Genomic DNA, 25,845 nt, shown 5'->3' with positions numbered 1-25,845 from the left:
CGTCCTTGTTAAGAAAAGTCAATGATTCAACAAAATGAAAATCCCAAAGTCCAATAAATGGACTCATTAACAATAATTTCAAATTCAGCTAAATCCTAAACACATTAGGAAGAAAAAGTTAACACATGTAATTATCCAGCACATTGAAAGATAATAAAGAATAAAAGGGTGGTAAGAAACAAGGGCATATAGAGTTTACTTATTTACAAGTCTAAGTAAACAACTGTACAGCACCAGTGCTTCATCTTGAGGGTACAATCAAAGCCAGCAAAGGTGGTAAAATGCTCTGCATCATATTTTCACAATGTCACCTACCAATGGATTCAACATATGGCTATAAAAAGTCTATGGGTGATCCTGCAGAGAGCACCACGAGATGAGGCAGCAAGAAGTGCAGATGCAGAGTAAGTAACAAAGTACAAGCAGAAGCTGCGAAAGTAAAAGCAGCAGCAGTAAGAAATCAAACTGGAGGTTAAGCAGTCCTCTGAACTAAAAAGGCTGTCATACAGAGTTATCAGTTTGCTTTTACAGACATTATTCTAGATTATTGATAACAATAAAGAGGTGATTGCTACACAAAAATGCATTTGTAAGTTAAAGATTTTCAGATATTTTCTCTACAAAAATCACGCAAAAATGCCATTAAAAAAATTCTTATTGTTTTGAAGCAGTCACTAAAGGATTAGCTTGCCCAGCTTTTATCTCATGCATGTTGCTATACCTACAAGTTTAATCTTTGTTGATTTTCACCGACACAAGAATATACTGTATGGTTTTACCCTAAGATAGAGCAGATTGGTCCCTTAGAGAAGTATCTAGAAGAACTATAAACCATAGTTGCATTATACAAAATTCTCAGAGAGCTCCTCTAATTTCTTTAACTTAATTTTGATGTTATGCTGCAAGGATGCAAAATGGAAGCTATGGCTGCTTGGATTTGTTAGCTGAATCTCTGATTACAGTGAACTACATTTGCCCTCTTATCAAGTCACAGTGGAAACATCTGCATAATATAACCCTTTTTCACACCGCTGGCTTCAAAAGTGTAGCGAAAGGATATAACATAGTCAATGTCAGTTTGATTTTGTGTTTCTTGATTGCCAACCAAATTGTGCCTATTTATACAGCATTTTTGTAATGAGGACTAGACAGGAAGGGAATACTTGACTGACTTTGCTTAAGATCCTGTGCCAATTCCCACAGCACAGGAAAACCAGTACTTGATATACTAAATCACTCCATATTGCAACTGAATACTTGGTAATAATCCTTATCCCCCCAAAAGTAGTCATTTGGAAAATCTGTAATAGCACTTGTGGTCTCAAAGCCCTGCCCTCCTAATCAAAACTTTCCTCTATTTAACAGCCACCACTAGGTTTTGATGATATTGTAAGTCTGGTCAACTTTTGCTCAGAGGGATTTGCCTACCTCCAGCATTGTGTATGCTAGGCATCTTCTGCCAGTTAAGCAAAGCAGGTCTCCTTGGAGGAAACCACTATTAAAATTTATTTTCATTTTTGTTCTCATGTCAGAGTTACAGTAGGGTATGTCCCATTAAGAAGCCCACATTTCTCATGGCTTGAAAGCTACTACACACTTGCAAGCACCCAGAGGCAGTGGGGAAGAAGGGCTGACACCTAATTCACTCACTCCTCCCATACATAACCTATCAGGGGACTGGACAGGAAGAAAAACAGCTCACTGAGAGCAGTACTCCCTTGGATATCAACTGATTTCTGTAGTGATTTCTAGTTTTAAGTATAGCTGTCCTCTAGGAATTTATGTATATTTTATGTTACACCATCTCTATCCCTCAGTCACACAAACACTAAAAGTGATGCAGCCCTGCAAGCTGCTGCAGGGAAGTAACATTCAGTGCCTGCCATCTGTGCCTACAGGCAAACCTGTCTTCTCTTGTGAGGTCAGCTCTTAGAGCACAGTATCATTCAGTCTACCAAAAGTAACTGTGGTGTAACCGAACATTAAATGAGACATTACATCTTGCTTTTGGATCATTATAGATTCAAGGATGCTAAAATGTCAGCACAGAAGTACTTGCTAGTTCCAATTCGCAATAAAGTACTTTGCACAAAAGTCTCTCCAAACACTGGAAAATGTAAAGATTTCATTCATGGCTTGGGTAATGCTAAACAGCCTCCAATTGCCTAAATAAGAGACAATGGTTCTGAATTGTGAGACTGAATGTATGGAAAAATCCATTTGAATGTGTAAACTTCAGGCTGCTTCATATAGAACAGAGGTTGCCTTGTACCAGTGCTAAGGTACAGTCATTATGAGAGACTTTGTCAACTCTTATTTCAGTCTTTTTCTCAGGATGGAAAACAGCCCTAGTAATGACCAAAATTACTTTTAGATCAGCTAAGACTTTCTATTTCTTTCACAGAACACACTGAACCACTCCTAAGGGGGAGTGGTTTCATTCAGGGTTAGTTACAGAGGGACTACATACTCGGTGCATCAAGGTCAGGTCCCGTTCCCGGTCAAGTCCAGAAGAAGCTGCCGTTTATTTTCCATGCAGGTAGACATCAGGGGGAACGAAATAAATTTTATTTGTTTCACAATATACAGCAGCTCCTTGAGGACTAGACTAGGTGATCTACAGAGGTCCCTTCTGTAAAACATCTTTAGGGCCAGTGGAAGTTCCTTGGCTTACACCAATTAATTGTTCATTATGCTACGGAAGAAACAAGCAGCCTTAACCCCTTCCATGTTTCTATACACGTGCTAAATACTGGATTAATAAAGCCAGGCCAATTAATTACAGTTTTTAAAATCTTCCTAAAATGGTCATGATAACTAACTTTAGTGTGCCCTCAACACTAAAGCATAGGAAGCACCCACTCAGGCAGTAAAACCACTTGAACTTTAAATTCTTTTACCTGAAGTCTAAAATGCATCTCCAATATATCCTAATGTGGTCATCAACTTTTTTTTTTTGGTAATGGATATCAAAAGACACTACAATTTTTGCATTATAGGAAAAAGATTAAATACAAGGCTTCCACTCCCCCCCCAAAACCAGACTACAAATAGCTGAAATAAATATAAAACTAAATATATTCTTACAGTAACACTGACATTCAGGATTTCTTCATTATTGTAACAGGTTAAGGATTGTCTACTAACTCTAACTTGTTCAACATTTATTTGTGGTTAGTAGAAGTGGCAGACACAATCTCATGAGAAATCCCTGTGTCCTTCAGATTTGCCTTTCTGAGTGGCATTTGAGAAGACAGCTTTCACTTAACATCCTGCAAAAGCCATTTCTGTGTGCTTCCTGAAAGAGCGATCTGAAGTGCTTAAATCAGTCTTGAAAATAAGATTTGCATTGAAGTCCCTCAAGTGCTTTTCAAAAAGTTTAAACTTTACCTTTCTGTGCCTCCATTGTTTAAGTCAAGAGAACAGGAATGACCATATTTTATTATCTAACCAGCCTGTTCCAGCAATTTATAAATTGGGACATATTTGGCGCACTGGGGCCTTTAAGTAAAGAAGCATTTTCTCTATCAGAAAGTCTTCAAGAGACAAACTTCTACACTTTAATAACCACAACAAAATTAATTAAAACTTTCCATTTTCTACTAGATGGAATGAATAAAAGAGAAGTACATAGAAGACAAATTTCCTCATTGTAGAGATGTGACAAAGGAAAGGATGGGAGAAGGAAAAGAGAAGAAAGCAGAAATAGGATGTATTTTGCACTAAGGGAAAAGGAAATGATAGAATCATAGAATCGTTTGGATCAGAAAGGACCTTTAAAGATCATCTGGTCCACCCCCCCTGCCATGGGCAGGAGATGATGGTATAAAGGTTGTACGTCAACTTAGCAGCTCAACATGCTTTGAAGGTATCATCAATAAAGGTCAAGAGAAACAAAGTTATGACAGTGAACTTTAAAATCCCCAGTAGAATGCTCCAACACTGGTTACCATGTGCACTTCTTTGCTATTCGTACTAAACCATTTGTCCATCTATAGAAAGCTTTATTGATTTACACAGACACTCATTTGTCATGCCCTGTGTGGTGTATTAATAGCCATCCAAGCACTTCAAATGTGCCCAGAAATTTTTTCCTGCTCTCAGCCTCCGATTTTTGTATATTCTTGTGGTCACAGATTCATACAGTGCATGAAAGATTAACCCCTAGGTCAAAGGCTGTTGTTTGTAAAGTAAGCAGAAATGTTTCAATGTTTCCTTAGGTCTTTATGGTGTTTTCTTTGTATGCTGCCATTCTAGGAAGAGTTTACTACTTAAACCATCTCTCTATCTTTGGTTGCAAGAAACTCTGCATTATTTTGTTCATGCTATACAGAAATTTTTTCCTTTGTAAGATTAATACAACAAATTGCCAGAGAAAAGTTTCACAGCACAGTTATGATGGTTAGAAGCACCGAAAATTATAGTTGTGTTTTCAATCAACATAATTATAGTAACAAAAGCCTTAATTTAATTCTAGCACTACAAAAACATTTCCAACAGTCACATTTCATGCTTTTTATACTGCTACAGAGAGCTTTTTGCTATTGAGTAAAACGGGAACTGCAATTCATGGACTGCCTATCAACTTGTGAATCTTTCTGCCCTGCTTCAAAACGCAGAAGCCTTTAGCCTTCCCAATTGTATTTTTTTCCTAATTTCTTTCAGCATGATAAAACAGTTTATTCTCTTTAGTCAAACGTAAACATCTGATATATTTTATCTGTAATACTCAGGCACTGTTCAATTCACAGTCCTCCAGTAAAATACGGTATGAAAGCAACATATCTGATGTTAAATAATAAAATACAGAAGCATAAAAGTGCTAATTATGATTCTGTCTTTAAAAAGATCACATTAAGCCTTACTGGGCAGTGCTGATAGGAATCATTTTTGCAACTCGAAATTTCAGTAACACATTTTTTTAATCCTTTACTGACACAAAAATACAGTGACATTAGAACAAGCCACCAACAGATCTCAAAAGCAGTGTATCTCACAGGCCACGCTATAAGCAGTGCTACCAATGAAAGGAGTTTGTAGTCTCAGGGAACAGTAAAACCTTCTCCTCCTACAGCGTGATAGATATCAGAAGATATTTTTCCAACATCAGAAAGCTAACCTTTTAACATTGCATAGAAACTTGTGTTTCAAGGTTCCTAACAAAAAGCAGCCAAAGGCCCATGCAGCTCCTATGATGTTTCACCGGTTACTGATCAGCTGATTCATGTACTTAAACAAGAATTCACATTGGAAATTACATAACAGCATTAATTGTGTGATTTTATGCTGCCTGAGATCAGAAAACAGAACTTATCTGCAGATACACAGCAGACTGCAGGGGGAGACTCCCATCCAGGGTCATAACCACAGATCTCTTTTCGTGTTCGTGAAGTGTTTCCCAGTTGTCCACAAGAGGCAACAAAGAGTGTTTGACCTAAATGATGAAGCCTCCCTCCTGAAAGAAGGGGATAACTGGAAGTGAATTCTTTGTGCCTATTTATACTGGATGAACGCTGAACATCAGTAGCCGGGTGAAACCAAACCCAAACAAGATTCGTACACCTCTGACAAGAAAGTTTCATTTAAAAAGTGACAAAAAGTAAGGCTTGTGTTCCTCTGTCATTTTTTTTTTCTTTTGAGAAGCTGGGGCTGAAAATTGTAGTTCTAGAATGGTAATATTTGCCTTTTTAATTTTGGTTAACTCTGAAGTAGTTAAGAATGACAAGCCTTTAAAACCTTCAACATTTTCCCTTCTGACACCACAGAAATGTCTGGAGCTGACATTTCAAAGAGGTTAGGAACAGATTTAGCAAAACAGACTGCATTATAATCCTAGGCTTATCTTCCAGCAAATAAATAGCCAGGCTAATAACAGATATATCAATAACACCTTTTTGTGTTTACTTGCATGCAAACTGTAGAAAACAGCAAATTTTACCATTGTTTACAGAGAATATAATAGATTTGTAAGATGTCCACAGGTAAAGCACTGTCAATAGAAAACTCTGAGCAAACAAGTTAAAATTATTAGATGTCCCTTTAAAAAAAAATCTTTCAAATAATCATATGATAAATGTTGTTTGAGGATTAGGAGTAAATCAAATCTAAATAAGCAGAGACAGGCAGCAAAAAGCTGTGTCTATTTCCTGAAGCTAAAGATACAAATACTACACAGGATGGCCTATATAATGCACACACATTTTGATAAAACAGAAGTCCTAGCAAGACTATTTTTTTACCACCCACAATCTGAATGAAGTGCTGAGCTGTGTGCACAGCACTGAGCTCTGCACAGGCATCAATGCAATTCCTTTCCATAAACAATATTTTTAGGCTGCCTAGACTGAGGCAGCTGCAATTAATGAGCAGTAAAAAGACAGACAAGAGAAAAGTCTTGCCAGTTGTGGTCAGGCAGAGATCCACAAAGCTATGTGATGTCAATCCTGCCATACAGCACCACCGATTTGGGCAGTCAGGAAGGACAAATGCTGAAACTTCCTCACCCTTCCCCAGACTACTGCCATTCTTACAGCAGAGGGTGTAAACCCTGGCATGGTGTCTGTGATGCCATCACATGAACAAAAGACATAAGACTGATTTTTTTTTATGCAAGGAACAGGATGTGCACAGCATGAAATTAGTTTATTTCCTGATTTTCTAACATCTGCAATTGGTGAGCCTTCCTCCTACAAACTAAACCAGAAGAAGCTGTTCCACCTCTCTTCTTTCCCCTGTTCTAAGTGATTTGTTCCCTTATGGAACTGTTCTCCCTTAAAAGCATTTCACTCTGACTGAGTTACTGGGCTTCCCCATGTAATATTAACAGGCAGTTATTTTCTCTATCAAAGAACTAAAAATAAAATCCACAAACCATGAAAAAGTTATGAGATCCCCAAATTCTAAGTGAAACTTAAGATTCTTATTAATTAATGCCGGTGGACAAAGGCAAGCAATGTGGACCTGAACGACCTTAAAGGGTGTTTTGTGTTTAATATCAATGTGTATTTAAAACATACATAAATGTCATTGCATTAAAAACTCTTACATGAATTAATCAGATCACATTTGGTCAGTGGCATCAGGTTCATTTTTTCCTGCCAAAAGACCAAACTCTGCAGGGAAATTTCTAGTTCTTTGAAATCACTAAGACATCTAAAAATTCAACATTCAAGCATGATAAAAAAAACTTCCAGTGCAGCCATTTTCAAAGAAAATATTTCTTTGATGTGAAATAAAAAAAAATATGGACAAAACTTTGAATTTAAAAGTGATTACTGAAACCAGCACAAATATTTGCAGGCCTTTGGGTCCTTCCAAATATATAGATATATATATGGCAACTGCTTTTAAAAAAGTTCACTTGCTTAATCACAGAGCAGAAGGGGAGGTTGGCTCTTTAAAATTCAGATCTTGATGAAAAATAATATGCTTTCAAGACAGGTTTTCAAGCATTAAAAAAGGAAACTTTATAATTTACTTTGAATGGTTATCCTTCAAATCTGTACGTTTTTGACTATGAAGTTTAAGACATGGTGACAGTTTTCTACTTTGTGTAATTCCATTATCCACACCTTCCTGAGTAGCACACTCAGCTTCAAGGTTAAACTAATGTAGAACTAAAAAGGGTATTTCAGTTCTATGTATGAAAATTAATCTTTGGGCAACTCTACCAGAACTCATCACTTATTTTTCCCTGCTTGTCTAATTGAGATGTTAACAGTAAATACTGGCAATGCTACTACTGATTCATTGCACTGGGAGGCACCTCAGTATCTAAGTACAAGATAAGCCACGAAGGCCTTAGGCTCATTTTCTTCAAAAGCTGAAATTCTAGAATTTAACTACTCTTTTTAGCAAATTTAATTTACCTTTTCAAGTGTTGGTAGTCACATTAAAACCTTAAATTCAGGACAGAACATAATTTTAGAATCAAATTAATTATATGTTGTGCTGGGAGAGGTCTAGGCTGGATGTTAGGAGGAAGTTCTTGCCAGAGAGAATGATTGGCATTGGAATGGGCTGCCCAGGGAGGTGGTGGAGTCACCATCCCTGTGGGTGTTCAAGAAAAGACTGGATGAGGCACTTAGTGCATTGGTCTAGTTGACTGGATAGGGCTAGGTGATAGGTTGGACTGGATGAGCTTGGAGATCTCTTCTAACCTGGTTGATGCTATGATTCTATGATAAAAAAAACTTATTTAAATAATTATAAAGATAAAATTACAATCAATTGAATTAAGTAGAAAATCTTAAAATGAAGTACCAGGAACCCAGGAATTACACACATGTATATGCAGGACTTTTTTTCCCCCATTTTGATTTGTAGGAATTCCATCTGTCAATAGCTGCTCTTCTTTAAAAGGCCTTTTAAATATTTTTTCTCATATAATTGGAGTGAACATGAAACATAATTTCACAGGTCAATGCAAAAAAAAGGCCTTAATGCCATAACTGATATTTCTAGGCTACTTCATACACCTGAACTGAAAGGCTGTTGATAAACGATAGCAAACAGCTCAAATTTGGAGCTAAATTTGGCACTACAAGGAACACCACCACCAGCCTCCTCCCCGCACACCCACCACCATCCCACGGGAGACTAAGCAATTGAGTGTGCTTGGAGTGAATGATAGAGAAGATTCAAAACTTTGATGCATTCCTGTTCTTTTCCCTGTATGTCTCTTAATGTATCATCATCAACACCACCATTAATTGTCTCCCACAAGAAGTTATTTTGGCTCTCACTGGAAGGTGAAACAATGGATGCTTTGCTCTGTCCTCATAGAAAACAGGCACTGAGATTTTATCAAGAAATATATTTTCCAATTATTTATCCAAAGTTTTATCATTTAAACAAAAAAAAAAAAAAAGAAAAAAAAAGAAAAAAAAAAAAGAAAGAAACAAAGTTATTTAAATTGACAGCCTGGAAAACACTGATCCCATATGCTTAAATGTCACATTCACTGGCTGTGTGACAGGAAACTCTCATCAGTTCCCTGCTATTCAGTGAGTCTTTAAGAGAGAATTTTTTTTTCTTTCCTTCTCTAAAGAAACATGTAATGACTTTTTTTTTTTAATGGAAAAAAAAAATCACTGTTTTTCCTTTGTAAAAATATTCCTTGTGTTTATTTTTATTTGAACTTTGAGAAAAATAATGATTTTTTTGCTATGCTATGCAACAAGTATTACATAATGCCATTAACTGTTATTTTCACAAAATAATTCTAAACATAATAAAATACAAGATACATTATTTTCCTTCTATGATGAATCATTTTGCTCTATTCCTTTAAAGACTTGGAGTTAAAAGGTTTCCACCACGATAAGCTATTAATGTCAACTGTTTCACAATTCATATCATAAATTTAAACCAAGTTTCTCTGGTTTTAACTACACAGCAGCATTGTGTTATTTCTGAAGGCAATGTTTCCTGCAATTTCACTTTCTTCATCAGAAGTCACCCATAAGTCAACTGCCCCAGGTATTTCAAAATGAACTTCTTTTGATGGCTTCAGTTATTTCTCTCCCTTCCAGCTAAGGAGTTGTGAAGTAAAGCGAAGCAGAACAGGTATTGGTGCACTGTATTACAAACAGGATCAAATGCCATATAATGGGCAGCAATTGTTTTGTAGCCAATAGCTAACTTCTGATAACTGAATCACAGAAATACTGTTCATTTCCTGCTAACTGAAATAAAAGTCTACTTGCAAACATCACCCTGCTTCTCCTGAAAGCTCTGAACATTGTTCCCATTTGTTATTATAGACGGAGTAAGCGGCAAATAAAGCCCCTTGCTCCATACGGCAACACACAGCAGGTTCATTTCTGCACTGACATTTGTTAAATTAAAAGTTCTGTTCCATTTAATTTTTAAGCTTTTACAGTGGAATAGTGAATTCACAGAGTAATTGTATTTTGCTCAAAAGAACAACAACCCAGACCCAACCCCTGTCTCCTTGAAAAGCATCAACAGACTGTATTTTCTGCCTTGCAGACTGTGCTTACTTCAGAGTAGATGGAGAGGGGCATGAGGATCCCTTAGAAACTGCCTGATGTGGCAGTACCCAAATGTTGCCCTAGGGAGGCATGTGAAATTTCTCCCATTGTGCTGTGCATTTATATTGACTTTTTGGCTTGCACCACCCTGTGGCCTTGGAGCCAGCAGCCTGGGTGTTTTACTTGAAGTTGGAAGACACAGTCCAGTCTCTGCTGGACTTGAATAGAGATTAATAAAGGTAAATTCCCCATAATATAAACAATGGGCACATCAGGTCCCTAGCACAAATAGCTTGGCTCTGAAGGTCTGCTCCTGTTATGCTGTGCTGCTTGCTAAGGTAGACCTTCTAATAGGCTATCTTCAGATCCTAACAGTCATAGACATAAGGAAGTCAACTGCCAGAAGAATATGTCCCGTAACAACACAGTAAAAGATAGACTTACTGGCATACACTCAAGACGTGCCTAAGTTATCACTTAGATAAATGTACAGCTTTGTACTTTATAACAATACAAAATATGAAACTGTACAAAAACATAGATTTTAAAGTCAGCTATACTGAAAGTAAATTCTATTTTAATTACATATTATTAAATGTTACTGTGCAATGATAAATAGTTTCCAATTATTTACTTAACCTTGCTCTTCAGGATGTAAAACTTACCTTGGTACTTGTATTTGTTGGTAAATTACATCCCTAGGAGGTCATAAAAATCTTAAGACTACACACTTTGGGATAGTGTAGCAAACTGTAGAAGTTCTTAAAAAAACAAGCTTTGGATGCATTAAGCTAAAGTTGATGAGATTCAGCAGTGCTCCAGTAAGAAGCTCAGACATGAAAAAGGCAGCACTAGCAGCCCAACAGCCTGGCTCTCAGCTACATAGTGAGCCAAAATCACATCACACATAAGTAAGTGCAACTCAAGTGCAGCCACCAGAACTTAACCCACTTAACCCATGGCCAAATTTGATAGCAAAATACACTATACTAGTATCAAACATGAAGAAACATTGCTGGTATCTCATTCTAAGCTGATGTTCAAAAGCAGTACCAGTGATTAATTGATTGACCTAAAACAAAACACAGTAAAAAGAACAAAAATAAATCAATATATAAAATACTCTGTAATGTAAGATGTACCTAGAATCGATGACATTACTGCTCTGTCGGAATGGTCTGCAACTGGGACATATTCCTGCCTGGCAGAGGTCACTAGCAGGGCAAATCAGTTGCATAAAAGCAGTAGAAGTGCTCATCTCTTATCCCTATTGCATTTCTTTTTGAAAAATACAGGTTTTGCCTAATAGTAGCTAGGTTGTGGGTTTTTTTTTTAATTACTTAAGAATGCCAGGATTTACCCAGTCAATAATTTGAATTTGACCCTGAGGTCACTGAGACGGAGATAATGTTAGTTAAAAAGAGTAGAAAGATCACCGCTAGAACAGGGAAAAAAAAATACTCCACCATACCAAGAGGAGCCAAGAGGAAAACACAAGCTGTTTTCTTGGCAGGGAAGTTATGTCAACACTACACCAAGCAGCTCTGCAAAGATGTGCTAAAGCTGGCTGAGGCTGCTAACGACTGTTCTGCTGGGGCTAATTCTCTGGTTTTCAAAAGAGTTAATTAGTTCAGACTAAAATTATGCCACCCAGCTACACTGCTTCTGCTACCTGAACTATTTTGCCTGGCACTATGTAAAAGACTATACTTTTTATAAAGCTTGTAACATGGCCTCCTTCTCTCTTTCACTAACCCTACCATAATTTGATCAAACACAGGTATGTATGGCACATACATAGCACTGGGGTGACACTACAATGTCTAACAAAACTGTTCCACTGAAGATACAAATCAGTTTTCAAGTTGCAGAAAGGTCATAAGGGCATTCATTGATTATTTAAGTGAAAGAACATTACGGCTGTCCTAGCAGTTGAAGCTTAATGGCATCAAATGCAATATAGGTCTGACTGAAATTATTGAGGAAAAAACAGGCTTTTCTTTGGCATATGTAGAATGTCTGTTTGTCTAAAAAAGTATTTAATTTGTAAGTACTCTTTTTCTTACAGTTTACCAAAAACCTAAATGACAAACCTAGGCCTTACTTGCGTCCTCTTTATACAATAACTTTTTCCTAAAGAACTGAAACACTAGGACCCACAGCACTTAAAATCAGGTTATTCTAAGGGAACAAACTATTTGGCTGATTGAAGACAACAAGGAATCACAGAATCATAGAATGGTTTAGGTTGGAAAGGACCTCAAGGATCATCCAGTTCCAACCCCCTGCCATAGGCCGGGATACCTCTCACTAGAACAGGTTGCTCAAGGCTTCATCCAACCTGGCCTTGAACACCTCCAGGGAGGGAGCATCCACAGCCTCCCTGGACAACCTGTTCCAGTATCTCATCACCCTCACTGTAAAGAACTTCTTCTTAACATCTAGTTTAAATATCCCCTCTTCCAGTTTAAACCCATTACCCCTCGTCCTGCCATTACAAGACCATGTCAATAGTCCCTCTCCAGCTTTCCTGCAGGCGCCCTTCAGATACTGGAACGCCACTATAAGGTCTCCTCGAAGCCTTCTCTTCTGAGGCTGAAAAACCCCAACTCTTGTAGCCTGTCCTCATAGCAGAGCTGCTCCAGCCCTCTGAGCATCTTTGTGGCCCTCCTCTGAACTTGCTCCAAGAGTTCAATGTCCTTCCTGTGTTGGGGGCTCCGGAACTGTGCACAGTACTCCTGGTGGAGTCTGGCAAGAGCAGAGTAAAGGGAGAGAAACCCCTCCCTTGCCCTCTAGCCACACTTCTCTTGATGCAGCCCAGCACACGGATGCTGTCTGTGCTCACACTGAGCTTTTCATCAACCCAGACTCCCAGGTCCTTTTCCTCAGAGCTGATCTACAGCCATTCACCAGCCTGCATCTGTGCTTGGGATTGCACCAACCCAGGTGCAGGACCTTACACTTGGCCTTGTTCAATGTCATGAGGTTGGCCTGGGCCCACCTCTACAGCCTGTCCAGGTCACTCTGGCTGGCATCCCTGCCCTCTAGCAAGTTGACTGTGCCACACAGCTTGGTGTTAGCCGCAAACTTGATGAGGGTGCACTCGATTCCTCTGTCCATATTGCTGACAAACAGCACTGGTCCCAGCACTGTCCCCTGAGGGACGCCACTTGGCACTGGTCTCCAGGTGGACATTGTGCCGTTCATCACCACTCTCTGCGTGCAATCATCCAGCCAATTCCTTATCCAGCAAGTGGTCCACCATCAAGTCCATGTTTGTCCAGTTTGGTGACCAGGGTGTCATGTGGGACAGAGTCAAACGCCTTACTCAGGTCCAGGTAGATGGTCTCAGTGGCCCTTCCCTTGCCCACTGTTGCTGTGACTTCATCATAAAAAGCCACTAACTTTGTCAGGCATGATTGCCCTTGATGAAGCCATTGCTGGTTACCACCAATCACCTCTGCTTTGTTTTAGCAGAGCCTTCAGGAGGATCTGCTCCATGATCTTGCTAGGCACAGAGGTGAGACTGACTGCTCTGGAGTTCCTGGGGTCATCCTTTTTTCCCTTCTTGAAGATGGGCATTATGCTTGCCCTTTTCCAGTCAGCAGGAACTTCACCTTTGAAATATGAAGGACAGTGGTTTAGCAACTTCATCTGCCAGTTGCCTCAGGACCCTAGGGTGGATCTCTTCAGGCCCCATGGACTTGTGCATGTTCAGATTCCTTAGGTGCTCCTGAACATGGTCTTCAGTTATAGTGGGCAGATCTTACTTCTCCCAGTCCTTACTTTTTGCCCTCTGGGTTGGAGCCCTTACCATTGAAGACTGAGGCAAAGAAGTCATTGAGCAGCTCAGCCTTATCCACATCCTTTGTCACAAGCTCTCCATTTCCCTTCTGGAAGGGTCCCACATTCTCCCTAGTCCTCTTTTTCTCACTAATATATCTGAAGAAATCAATCTTTTTCCCCTTAATGTCCCTAGCCAGATTCAGTTCTAGCTGTGCTTTAGCTTTCCTCACCTGAGCTCTGGTTGCACAATTTCTTTGTATTTGTCCCCGGTTCCTTGTCCTTGCTTCCACTCTCTGTAGGCTTTCTTCTTGCATCTAAGGTGTCCAGGAGCTCCCTATTCATCTATGCAGGCCTCCTGTTATTCTTACTTGCCTTCCTCTTCTTTGGGATGCATTGCTCCTGGGCCTTGAATATTGACCAGCTTTCCTAGGTCCCCCTTCCTTCCAGAGTTTTTTCTCATGGCACTCTGCCAAGGAGGTCCCTGAAAAGGTTGAAATCTGCTCTTCTGAAGTCCAGAGCAGCAAGTTTGTTATGAACCCTCCTTGAGGCCTTGAGGATCTTAAACTCTACCATTTCATGGTCACTGCAGCCAAGGCTATCCTTCAGCTTCACTTCACTCACCAGCCCCTCCTTGTTGGTGAGGACTAGGTCCAGCACAGCAGTTTTTCTTGTGAGTTCCTCTACCTCTTGGAGGAGGAAGTTATCATCAGTGCATTCCAGGAACCTCTTAGATTGCTGGCGCTCTGCTGTGTTGTCCGTCTAACAGATGTCAGGATGGTTGAAGTCCCCCATGAGGACCAGGGCCTGTGAACATGAAGTTTCTCCTATTTGTTCACAAAGGGCCATCTGCTTTGACTTCCTGATCGGAAGGTCTGTAGCAGACTCCTACTAAGATGTCACCTTCCCCTGTCTTCCCTGTAACCTTTACCCATAAGCTCTCTGGTTTTGTATTGCACATCCCTAGGTGGGGCTCCATGGACTCTAGTTTATCATCGATATAAATGGCAACACCTCCTCCCCTTCTCCCCTGCCTGTCCCTCCTGAAGAGTCTATGATCATCTGTCCCCAAGCTCCAATCATGAGATCCACCCCACCATGTCTCAGTGATGCCAAAGAAGCCTGCAGGCTTATTAAAAGGAAGCAGTTGTAACCGCTAATTGCTTTTATTCTCCCAAATAGTTTTCAAGTCTTGGGTTGTATGAGTCATATGAAACATAAAAGGAATAGGAAAACACATGAATCACAAAGATGAATGAAGATCATCACCACGTGGTGGAAGGCCAGCAGTTATCACAGGTATTCCTGTGGGAAGGGAAGAAACTCTGCCCTCTAGATGGCATTATGTGCCTATCTCAGATGGACCTGGAGAGCCCTGCCAGGCAATCTAATCATTTCTCCACCTGCAAAGGAAGTCTGGGCACATATGTCAAGAAGTTCTCATGGCAGTTCTTGGTCTCAACGGGAAAGTGACAGCTGAACATTCCTAAAGAGCAAAACAGATGCTATCCCGGGGCAGAGTCCCTATTTCAGCTGTTTGATGTGCGAAGCAGAGGAAAAGTGCTGAGTATGAGATGAAACAGAATGAAGACACCTCCTGACCCAATATGAGGAAAAGGCAGCTTAGAACCAGCAGTGATGCGCAATATGTGGAACTAGGTAACAACAATGACAACAAAAAATCAAAGGGAAAAAAGATTGTCCTCGTGAGTAAAACAAAACCTCTCTCTAAAGCTGACATTTAATAGTACAGCACATCTAAAAACATATGTATACATGTACATGCATGTAGGTTTATATGTCCATGCATCTTAGGTTATGTTGTACCCATATATAGTTGTTTTGATGATACATTGAAATTAAGTAGTAAGAAATCGAGTATCTATGGAACCAACACTGAAAATCAGAGTAACATGTAATGGACCAAAGTTGGCCTATTCCATAACTGATTTATCTATTCTATTTATCTAGTGTCCTTATATATTTATACCTGAGATTAAGTAGATGTAGAAATAAATGTTTGAGTATCTTCTGCTGTGGAGTGTTAAAGTGGCTGCATAATAAAGACAGAGACTATTGAATTTCATAAGTATGTTAATCATACAGATTTCAAATGTGTAGTTAAATACATTGCCAACATAAGACCCAAGACCCTCTTAAGCTAGAAGTCAGCAGAACTCCAGTTATTCTAGTAATATGGGTGTAACTATACCTGCCTAGAACTCCAGCTATAATCTCCAATTCTGTATTTCTACAAGACGAACAAAGAGGAAATCTCTATCAAGTCAGGATTAAGTGCATCACCATGCAGACCTCATTAGTGTTTATTGTTTTCCAAGGCAAGTAAAGAGAAACCAAAAGAGAGAAAATATTTTGCTCTGTAAGAGTTTCAAGAGACTCAGCTCTAACAGCAGAGGTAAATTAATTGGGATTTCCTAGGCAGCCAGTGGAGAATGTCTACAGGATACTGGGATTTCCTTAATAACGTTAGGTTGACATGCAGCTATTTATTTCATTTATGAACTACATGGCTGTCATCACTGTCAGCCAAAGTGCTCGCATTAGTATGTAAATTAAAAACACAAGGTCTGTTTCAAAAATCTCTGTCACACAGAATCTTTCTTTAAGAGATGTGCCACTGTGAGCAATGAGAAGGTTCAGAGAAAGTGCTTGTGTAGAACCAAACTTGGAGTGCATACCTGATGGAAACTATTTAAGAAAACTACTGAGTCTCACTCTGAAATGATAGATGTGTTGGGATAAACACAGTCACCTAGATCTATAACACAGTGTTGGAAAATCTCATTTCATTCAGAGGGGAGAATGAATTTTCAATTGCACCACAGGCCTGATTGCTAAAAAAGGTAAGTTACATTATCTACTGATTATGTGCAAGAAGGCACTATACATGGGAAGAAGGACACTAAAAAACTATCATTATTTAAATTATAAAAGTCAGACTGAAAGATCAGATTCCTTCACTGCAGCCTAGCAAGGACTCTTTGCAGAACACTGTTAACATTTATTTCAGTAGAGAAAATCTGACAGGTTTAATAAAACCAAGACGATTTTCCTTGACTTCTGTGGCTCTACCTTTCCTTCACTGACTACGCCTATTTCTCAGACCTGCTGGCACCAGATCATTATTCTTGTAGCCATATTCAATACTTTGAACTATTCAAAGAGGGTTTGTTACATCAGCCAGGTAAGTTCTATAGAGCTTTCTCTGTGGTACATAACTGTAAGAAAAGAGGCACCTTAGTGGAATTTGAAATATTTTATTGCCAGCTTTTACAATAAATATATGCAATTACATTCGGTTGGGCTGAAATGACTATTTTGGGGTAAAGATTACAGAGCTCCATATACTATCTTGAGGAGACTGTACTTTACCTATTATTTTCACAACTACAAGCACCATAATTTAGGGGGAAAACCAACACAATGGGTAAACTAAACTATTTTCTAAACAGCAGATCCTAGACTAGAGACCCTGACTAAAATATTAATGCGAATTAAAAACTGCATATAAGAAATTGTTCTTCCAGCTTGGAGACGTATTCACTGCCTTGGAAAACCTGTTTTATGCTATTCTACCTTGAGAAGGCAGAAATCAGGAACAACATAAATTACTCACACTGCCTTTCCAATGTACCCCGCTTGGACAGTCTGAGGTGTGTGATAAAAGCGCTGAAATATCTAGTGCTAGAAAGGTAGTAACTTTTACTAAAACCTAAATTGACTGCATGAGCAGCTTAAAGGAGAAAAATTCTGATACACAGCAAAATTCCCTTTACACAAGTAGTTGATGGAGTATGATGGGATGCCACACTTGAAACAATTAAATGGTTTTAAAACTCAGAACAGGAACACTAGTGGGAACACAGTGGATTGAGCACATCACTGAATGAGCAAATTGTGACAGATTACTGCTTCCTGTGTATCTCATAGTAGAAAAAGTCTATCTGAACGTTTTCAACATGTTCCAAAAATTGTGACCCACAACATTTAATTCCTGAACCACTGCTGTGGTGCTTCATAGGAGACTCAATTTGATATTCTTTTTTTTTTCCCCTAGACACAGAAAGAAAATAATATAATCCAATATTCAGACCAAAATTCCCAGGAAGCACCACAGTTGTTTTAAACTTTCACTGAACAGAACAGTCAGAAACATGTAGATATGCATGGCCTCCTCTATGACTCTTCAAACAGTCATGGAGGCAATGGTCTACTGTACAGACTTATTAAGGCACTCTCTCATTTCAGGAGATGGAAGTGTTTGATGGAACAGTGGATCAGCAGTCTCTCTCTAATGACAGCAGAAAATGGTTACAGCAATGAAAAACAGAACAAATCTGAACAGCTCTTCCTACATCCAGTGGGCAGAGCTATTTTCAACATTCCTATGTAATTCATATCCCTACTAGATCTTGATCTTTGCATGCCAGAAAGAAATTCCTATAAATTTCAACTGGTGTAGGAAAAAAAAGTGTGAAAGGAGAGAGAAAAAAAAAGAAAACCCTTTTAGATCTTCAATATTTCACATGTCTGCAAGAAGTACATTCTTTTCTGTTAAATACTCATCACATACTAATTGAATTTAACTCTGTCCAGAAGAGGTTTCTATTAGTCTTCATCTTCTATATGAACATATATTTCTATTAACACCCCAACTGACAGGGTGTATTGATCACTGAAAGCAATCCACTCTGTGCTATCTATGGAGAATGCAGCTTCATGTACTTGTGGGCATCACGGAGGACGGATGGAAGAGCCACAGTGCAAGATGTGAAAAGCAGAAGGGCACGAGCAGGCAGGAAGGGTACAAATATCTGGGAAGGAGGTGGATTTAAAGACTGTAGCAGGAGTGGGTGAGGACAGATAGCAAAGAGGAAAGCATCCCAGAGCACAATAGCAAGGAGAAACAGGTAGAAGCCATGAAATTTGCTTCTCAAAGACCAGGAATTACTGATCCACAGCAAACCTACAGCAGAAGAGTTCAAGCATCAACAGATTATAGAATGCATTCAGCTTGATAGTACTTTGGTGTTAATCTAAAATTTACTCAAGTTATTGAAAAGCTAAAACAGTTCGCCAATACTATTACCATCAAAGAGCTGGAATAAACTGGGCTGTTTTTGAAACCAGTGATGCAAGTCACTGCTGATTCATTATCAGCCACTGGCTAAGTTTGGAAATAAGACTTTCACTGCCTCATCATCTGATCCCTGGCTACAAATAAAAGTTCTTAGGCACAGCTCAGAAAACTAATTATAAAAGTCTCATACAGAAAAGGCTTACAAGTAAAATAATCCAATAATTAGGATTAAGTAGGTTGGCCTTTGGTAACTGATCAACATAATGGATGGCCAAGGCACTGGGCTAAGAAGAGGCTTCTGGCTGAATCAGACTAAATGCACTAGCTGGAACAAGAACAGTTGCTCCAAAATACTTAGAACACTACTAAAAATATTTTGAAGTTTCACACTTCTACAATGTATCTAGGTAGAGTGATCCAAATTTCCTATAAACCAAAGTAAAGCAGCTAACTTCCAATAAACAAAAGATTTCTCAGAGGAACTCAGCCTCTCTGCTCCTGCACAGTGTATGTGTATTTCCATGGAAAATAAGATAATTATTAATTTTCTTACCAATTTACATTACAGTGCATGGAAAATAAAAAAAAGGAGAAACCAACATAAGAGCAAAAAGAAAAAAAAAAAGAGCAGCAGGCCATTCAAAGTAAAGTTATCCTCTCAACTCACTCAAAGGAAATTGTAGTCTCTTCATATTTCTTTTTTATAGTTCATTGATATCATGTCTTTCTCCCTCCAAAGGGTAGCAAAAAAATAATACAGGAAATATTTGACATACTTCCTCATTTGTTTAATGGTGATGATACAAGGGAAATTACCCCTCTAATATATTTGAACATTTAGCTTATTATCTTGAGTGAGTTTTCTCCCAAAGCTCAATTTATTAAAACAAAACACATCTTTCCATGATGAACTGCAAAGGGCAAGAGGGTAACATTCTATAATTAAAATTAGAGTGGTTTCGTGCCTCTTCCCTTGCAGATATTGCTTCTGCTGCAGCTTAGTTTACTGAAACTTTCATTGAGCCTCAGTCACCCGCAAGCAATGAGATTTTCACACATGAATTAGGCTTTTCATTTAATAACTTCAAGGTTGCTATTTAATGCTGCCCCAATGGCTTGCTCTTTGGTGAAAAATGAAAGGTTGTGAGTAGCCTTCAATCATTACTTTTTGAGGCCAATGGAATTTGAACTTCTGGGAGGGAAAGGGTACAGTCAGCAAAACAGGGGAACTTCCTTGTTGGCAATGTTTATTTCAATTGGAATGCAAAAACTGCATTTTTAGCAAGGCATCAGTTATGCATCGCCATAGTCTAAGGTGGGTAAATCATTCCCTTCTGAAGTGTGGACACTGTCCCCCCCAGTCAAAACATTAATTCTCTGTAACAAGATGATAGTACACTGTTCATTTAACAGAGGGGAGTGGTCAAGTGAGGAATGCTCATACAGAATAACTACTAGCAAAAATATGATGTCCTATCCTGAATGCAGGCACTGCTCATCTCGTAAGATGTGAACATCTTGTCACAAAGCACGTATGGTTCACCATACGATGCAATGTACATGCCAATTCCTGCTGTACAGATCAACGTACGCGCCTCACAGGACAGAGTACAACTGCATTCTGCTGATGTGAAAGACTTCTTGTAACTTCTGGGATGAAGGGCTGGCTGCTCCTCAGAAATGCAGATATCCTGTCAACCCTGTGCCTGCCTTCACAGGGAAACCAGCACAGAGGGTTGGAGTGAGTAGGGCAATTCATATTAATTTTTCCTGCAGAGTGGATCTAGGATCTATAGTCTAGGTGTTTCGTGTACGTGGTTTACTCAGCATCATCTACGAGCTGGATAAACACAGCAAGACTCAAGCCCTTATTTTGCCTCTTCTGTAATCTGTTTCCTCCTTTGCTTCCTATGCAAAACAGTTTAACCTATCGATTAAATGAGGTCATTGCAGCTCTCTCCTCTGTGTTGTTTCCACTTCTGCGTTTATGAGTACTACTGTAAGAATACATTCATATGGAAATCAGGCAGCTTTCCAATGTATCTCACTGCTTGCCACTCTTGACCTGTCTACAGATGTGGTATCAAGGTATCAAGACTTCATCCAGCTTCTTTTTGACACATTGACAGGACATGTAGCACGTGAAAGGACATAACATCACCAACAAAATCTGTCTATCTTACAGATTCCCTTTTTTACTGGTAAAGCAGAGCATCACAAAAAACAATTCCCATGAACACAGAAGGGAAGTTTATATGGGAGCAATCCAGTCAGTTTATTTTCTTCCTAATCAGCCAAAAGCAAAGACTTTCTAAGAAAGTTGCACTATGTCAGTTGCAAAGAGGGAAGTCCAGAAGATCTAAAACATTTCATATATAACACATAGTTAATTCATGCTGAATTATCCTCATTGCCTAAGTGTCTGTGCAAATGATAGACTTTAATAAGCCTTCAAAGCTGACACAGTATTTATCACTGATTAAATTTTTAAAATCAAAGTAACTATGGCTTTTACAGACATGTTTGGATTAATGCTGACACTAACTCGGTCTATCAGTTTAATTCACTTGCAATTATGCAGGTGCTCGGGCAGGCTGTGTTTCAGTCATTCAAGACTAAATTGGGACAGAGAGCCCAGAGCTCCATAACAAAGCTCTACGACAGTCCAAAAGCCTTTACAATCACTGCTTTTCAGACAGAGGATATTCTCAAAGCTTTCCTCTGTACACTGAGACTATGTAAACTGCTCTTGATGGAAACAAGAAATAGCATACAAACTTGCAACAAGAGTCTGTATAATATCTAACATACCCAGAAGGGCAAATTAAGGTTCTGTGAAAAATTTCCAACTTATATGCATAGGCCTTTGGAAATATAACATGATTGTTATAATTGTGTATATACCTACATATATCTGAATGGCAGTTAATGCATGTCCAGAATAAATTCTATTTTTTGTACACTTCTGGCTACTATTTAAAAACAAATTTGTGATTCTTCTGGTGATGCAAGTAGATTAAAAAAAAAAAAGAAATTCCACCAAGGAGTTGATATGTTATTCACTGTACTTCATTAATATTTCATTTTTTTGCAGCACTCCAGATACACAGAGAAGTTAACAGAGTTTGTTTTTTTCTTTGTAAAGAGTTAGAAGGCATTTGATCATAACTGCTGAAGTAAATTAAGTGGCATTTCAAGAGCAGCCAACTAAAAACGCTCAAGGCACAAAAGAGTTTTGATACCCAGGAAATCACAATTAATTTCAACTACATAAAATGGGATACAAGATGGTATGAACCATTTGTTATTTGTCATCTGTTTCATTTGATTAGAAACGTATGGTATTTATCAGTCAGCAAAGTGGAAATAGCATTTGCTGCAAATGATAAAGGATGTAAAAACATTACAGGTAAAGGAAGCAATGAGAGAAAATGTATATATATATTTCTTATCAAAGTATATGACAGTTTGCACTTGGGCTGACTACAAAGACACTTTATTACACTGACAAAATTTCTAGGTTAAGTAGAAGGTAATAAAACTTAAAAGATATTACAGAAATTTATTTGACCATATATTTGACAGAACTTAAGTATAAGGGGAAAAAAAGTTAAACACAACTCTACTGATAAGCCATTTAAGGATTTTTCTTCTGTGAAAATGAAGCCTCTTTTTTCACACTTGGTAATTTCCTGGTCTATAACCAACAGTCTGAAGTGACTACAGTTTCTACCACACTGCCAGAAATTCCTCAAGGAAACCACCACACATCACATACCCTACCATGCCAGTACTCCAAGAATTCCAGAAACAATTATTTTCATCTATGGAAAGGAACTCTTTTCCCATATAGATATTCAAAATCAAAGGAACTAAGCAATGTATAGTAGTGTATGTATTGGTTAAACTAGCCATTTATCTTGGTGCTGGTGCATAGCTTTTCTCTCTTGGCATTTCATTCACTTGAAACTTAGCTCAGACTTACCCAACATATATTGGTTTAATGTGATCAGCCAAGAGAAGGTATTAAGCAGAAAAAGACCTTAAATACTGAATCTAAACTTTACATAATGTAAGGCATTACACAACTCAAGCTTTTTCCTAGGTGTACACTGTCACATATATACACACATATATGTACATACATACAAGTCTCTCATTTCAAGAGCTCAACCCATCAATAGGACAATGAATGTAGGTATGGCAGAGGATGGAATGACTTTACAATGCTCTAAGTGATTAGGCTACATCTTGTCACAAGCTACACTTGAGTAACAAGCTAACATGAAGAGATATTAAAAGATTTCTTCAAAGTGCTGATATAAATGAAATTGTATTAATAGGCATTACTGGATTAAGTCCCACACTGACTATTGTTAGGCTCTGTTTAAAGGCAGTCTCAGATTCTACAATGCACAGATGGAGAAACAACTTTAGTAAGTACTTTATTAGCTTTGCTGATTTTATTAATTGTGCATGATACAATTACATCTAATCATGTAAAGTAAGATTAAAGATCCTGACACTCAAAGCACATGAACTAACAAACAGTCATTTTTTGTTCTTTTCTATATAGACTAAAAAATGTTCAGAAAAAATATTCTGCAAATCGTACTGGATTAAAACTGCTAATTGTATGTAACTATAAAAAGTGTGTCTCTTAATTAGTAAGCCACAGAGTCTTTGACATTGCAATTTATATTGTTCAAGAGAAAAATCAACTGCAAGAATATATAACATTAAACAACACACAGTTAACAACACTTTATTTTAATTACCTGTGATCACAATTAATGTTGGCCCTGCAGTTCATCTTTCTACTTCAATAGCTCTTTAGACTATTTACGTGGATTAATTCTTGACATATTGGCATTCACTAATATGTGCCTTTGAACAAGCCATTGCACAGTGCTGACATCAGTGAGGAGACCTAGTTACTGACCTTCGAAACCTAGATTCTGTCTGTCCATAACATCTGGGCAAGCTGCCACAACTGATAAAGGTTGTGACATTATTGAACAACATCCTATCATCTGAAGACATAAAGAACTGCCATTGTCATGCAGACTGATTAAGAACAAGGTGAGGTAAACACAAATCATGCATTATTTGAAAATAAAAGACCACAAGGATCCTACAGTCATTCTCCATTGACTGAAAAAGCAAGACTACAGTCAATCATACATTAAGCAAAGTTTTATGTAATGTAAAAATGTGGTATTTTTTTTTTTCTCAGGATAAAATAAGAATCAATATTAAATGAGTTTGTTTTACAAAAAGCTTAAGGTTTTAAAGGAAAGAAAATCTGCAGAGACTGCAGAATCTGTATGTAGATTTAAACGTGACTATAACTGTTTATGTTTTACTTTTACACAAAGTCCTCAAGGAGAAAAATCCAAAAATGTATAGGCCTAGCAATGAAGTCTCTATTTACCAAGACCCTACCAAGGCAAAATGCCACTGCAACTGTTCTAAGACATCTCTATAGCAACACATACAACACTACATAGATACCTGAATGTTAGAGAATGGAGAAATACTTGATAAGTTAAAAATATGCCTTTGTGTCAGTTCAAAAGTAAATATACACAATCTTAGTTTTTCTACACATTGAAGCTCATGCTTCTATCAAGAAGCACAAAATAAGTTTATATATAGAGAGCTTACAATCTTACCTGTCCACGGTTGACTAACAAAACATTAAAACTTCTTCTTTACTTAGGAAGATGCACTAGTTTGCACACCCTAATTTTCCAGAAATGCACTCAAAATGTGGAGTGTGCAGTTCTCCATGTGGCTTACAAGAAAACAGATTTTCCACAATCTAGCAGTAAAAAGACCTGAGCTCTCCCAAGCATGCAGTCCAGCAGTTAAAAGCTGAGCAGTAAACTGCCATGAAGCTACACTGGTTTTATGACAGTTGTTAAACCACCTATATTAGACTTACAACATTAATAATTGAATTGAAATCTGTAAAATTTCTTTTCTTATTAAATTATCTCAACTGAATTAAAATAAAGTATGAAATTATTTTTACAGATATCTGATGATCAGGATTAGAGCTCAATGGTTCCAAGACAAAGCTTCTTTTTCATCCTCAGTAAATGAATCATAAAAAAAAATACCCCGTAACATGAGCACAGGTGAACTGTGAAAGATTAGATTTATACTACAGGCTGATTCAGTGCCAATAAATGAATGAGGCAGCAAGCACGGTGTCTTTTATGTGTGAAACTGTTGTACTTCTTACCTCCAGAGCTTTCAAACGCTCCAACAGCAATTTTGTCTTTTCTTTCTCTTCTTCAGTGCTGTTGCTTTCACTTTTTAAATCTTCATCTGCTGGCGTGTGAATTCTTTCCATGCCTTCTTTACATTTTCTACTGTCTTCTGACAGTTTTTCCTGAAATGAGATTTTAAAATGTCATTATTCACAGGTGGAAATGAAGTTAACTCCGCAAAAATCTTGAAATCTGCCTTGCATATGACTGAAAAAAAGACAGCAGGTTGCTGGTTGCATGTGCTAAAGTAAGTGGAGTCATGAAGGGTCTATGAAACATGCTGCTACTCCATTCTGCAGAAGTCTATTCAAAACTTAACTGCTGCATCTACTCCAGATTTTTAAAAAGTGGGATTCATTCTCTTTTTAATAGGATAACTTGCAGTTTCTTCTTTAAAAGTTGCAAAGAAAATTTAGCATATCAGCTTTCACAGAATGGACCTCAGGAGATCACCAGTTCAGCCCCCTGACAAAAGCAGGTTTGCCTAGATCAGGTTACACAGGAATTCATCCAGACAGGTTTTGAGAGTCTCCAGAAGAGACTCCTCAACCTCTCTGGGCAGCCTGTTTCAGTGCTATGTCATACTCAAAGGGAAGAGGTTTTTCTTTATTTTTAGGTGTAACTTCCTGTGTTTCCATTTCTGCTTTCAATGGAAATATTTTGCCATTGAGATATAAAACAGTTTACC

General features: G+C 38.2%; 1 protein-coding gene across 1 annotated transcript in view; it reads right to left on the bottom strand.

Annotated features, from left to right (window-relative positions):
* The window catches only part of NCKAP5 (NCK associated protein 5), a 436,389-nt gene that overhangs the window by 110,836 nt on the left and 299,708 nt on the right, over positions 1 to 25,845 (bottom strand). Inside the window, exon 8 of the mRNA XM_064156156.1 lies at positions 25,130 to 25,279. Coding sequence (XP_064012226.1) covers positions 25,130 to 25,279 — 150 coding nt within the window. The remainder of the gene's footprint in view (positions 1 to 25,129; positions 25,280 to 25,845) is intronic.

The sequence above is a fragment of the Pogoniulus pusillus genome, chromosome 2 (genome assembly GCF_015220805.1).
Source record: "Pogoniulus pusillus isolate bPogPus1 chromosome 2, bPogPus1.pri, whole genome shotgun sequence".
NCBI classification, from domain to species: domain Eukaryota; kingdom Metazoa; phylum Chordata; class Aves; order Piciformes; family Lybiidae; genus Pogoniulus; species Pogoniulus pusillus.
This window is presented reverse-complemented; position numbering and strand designations above follow the sequence as displayed.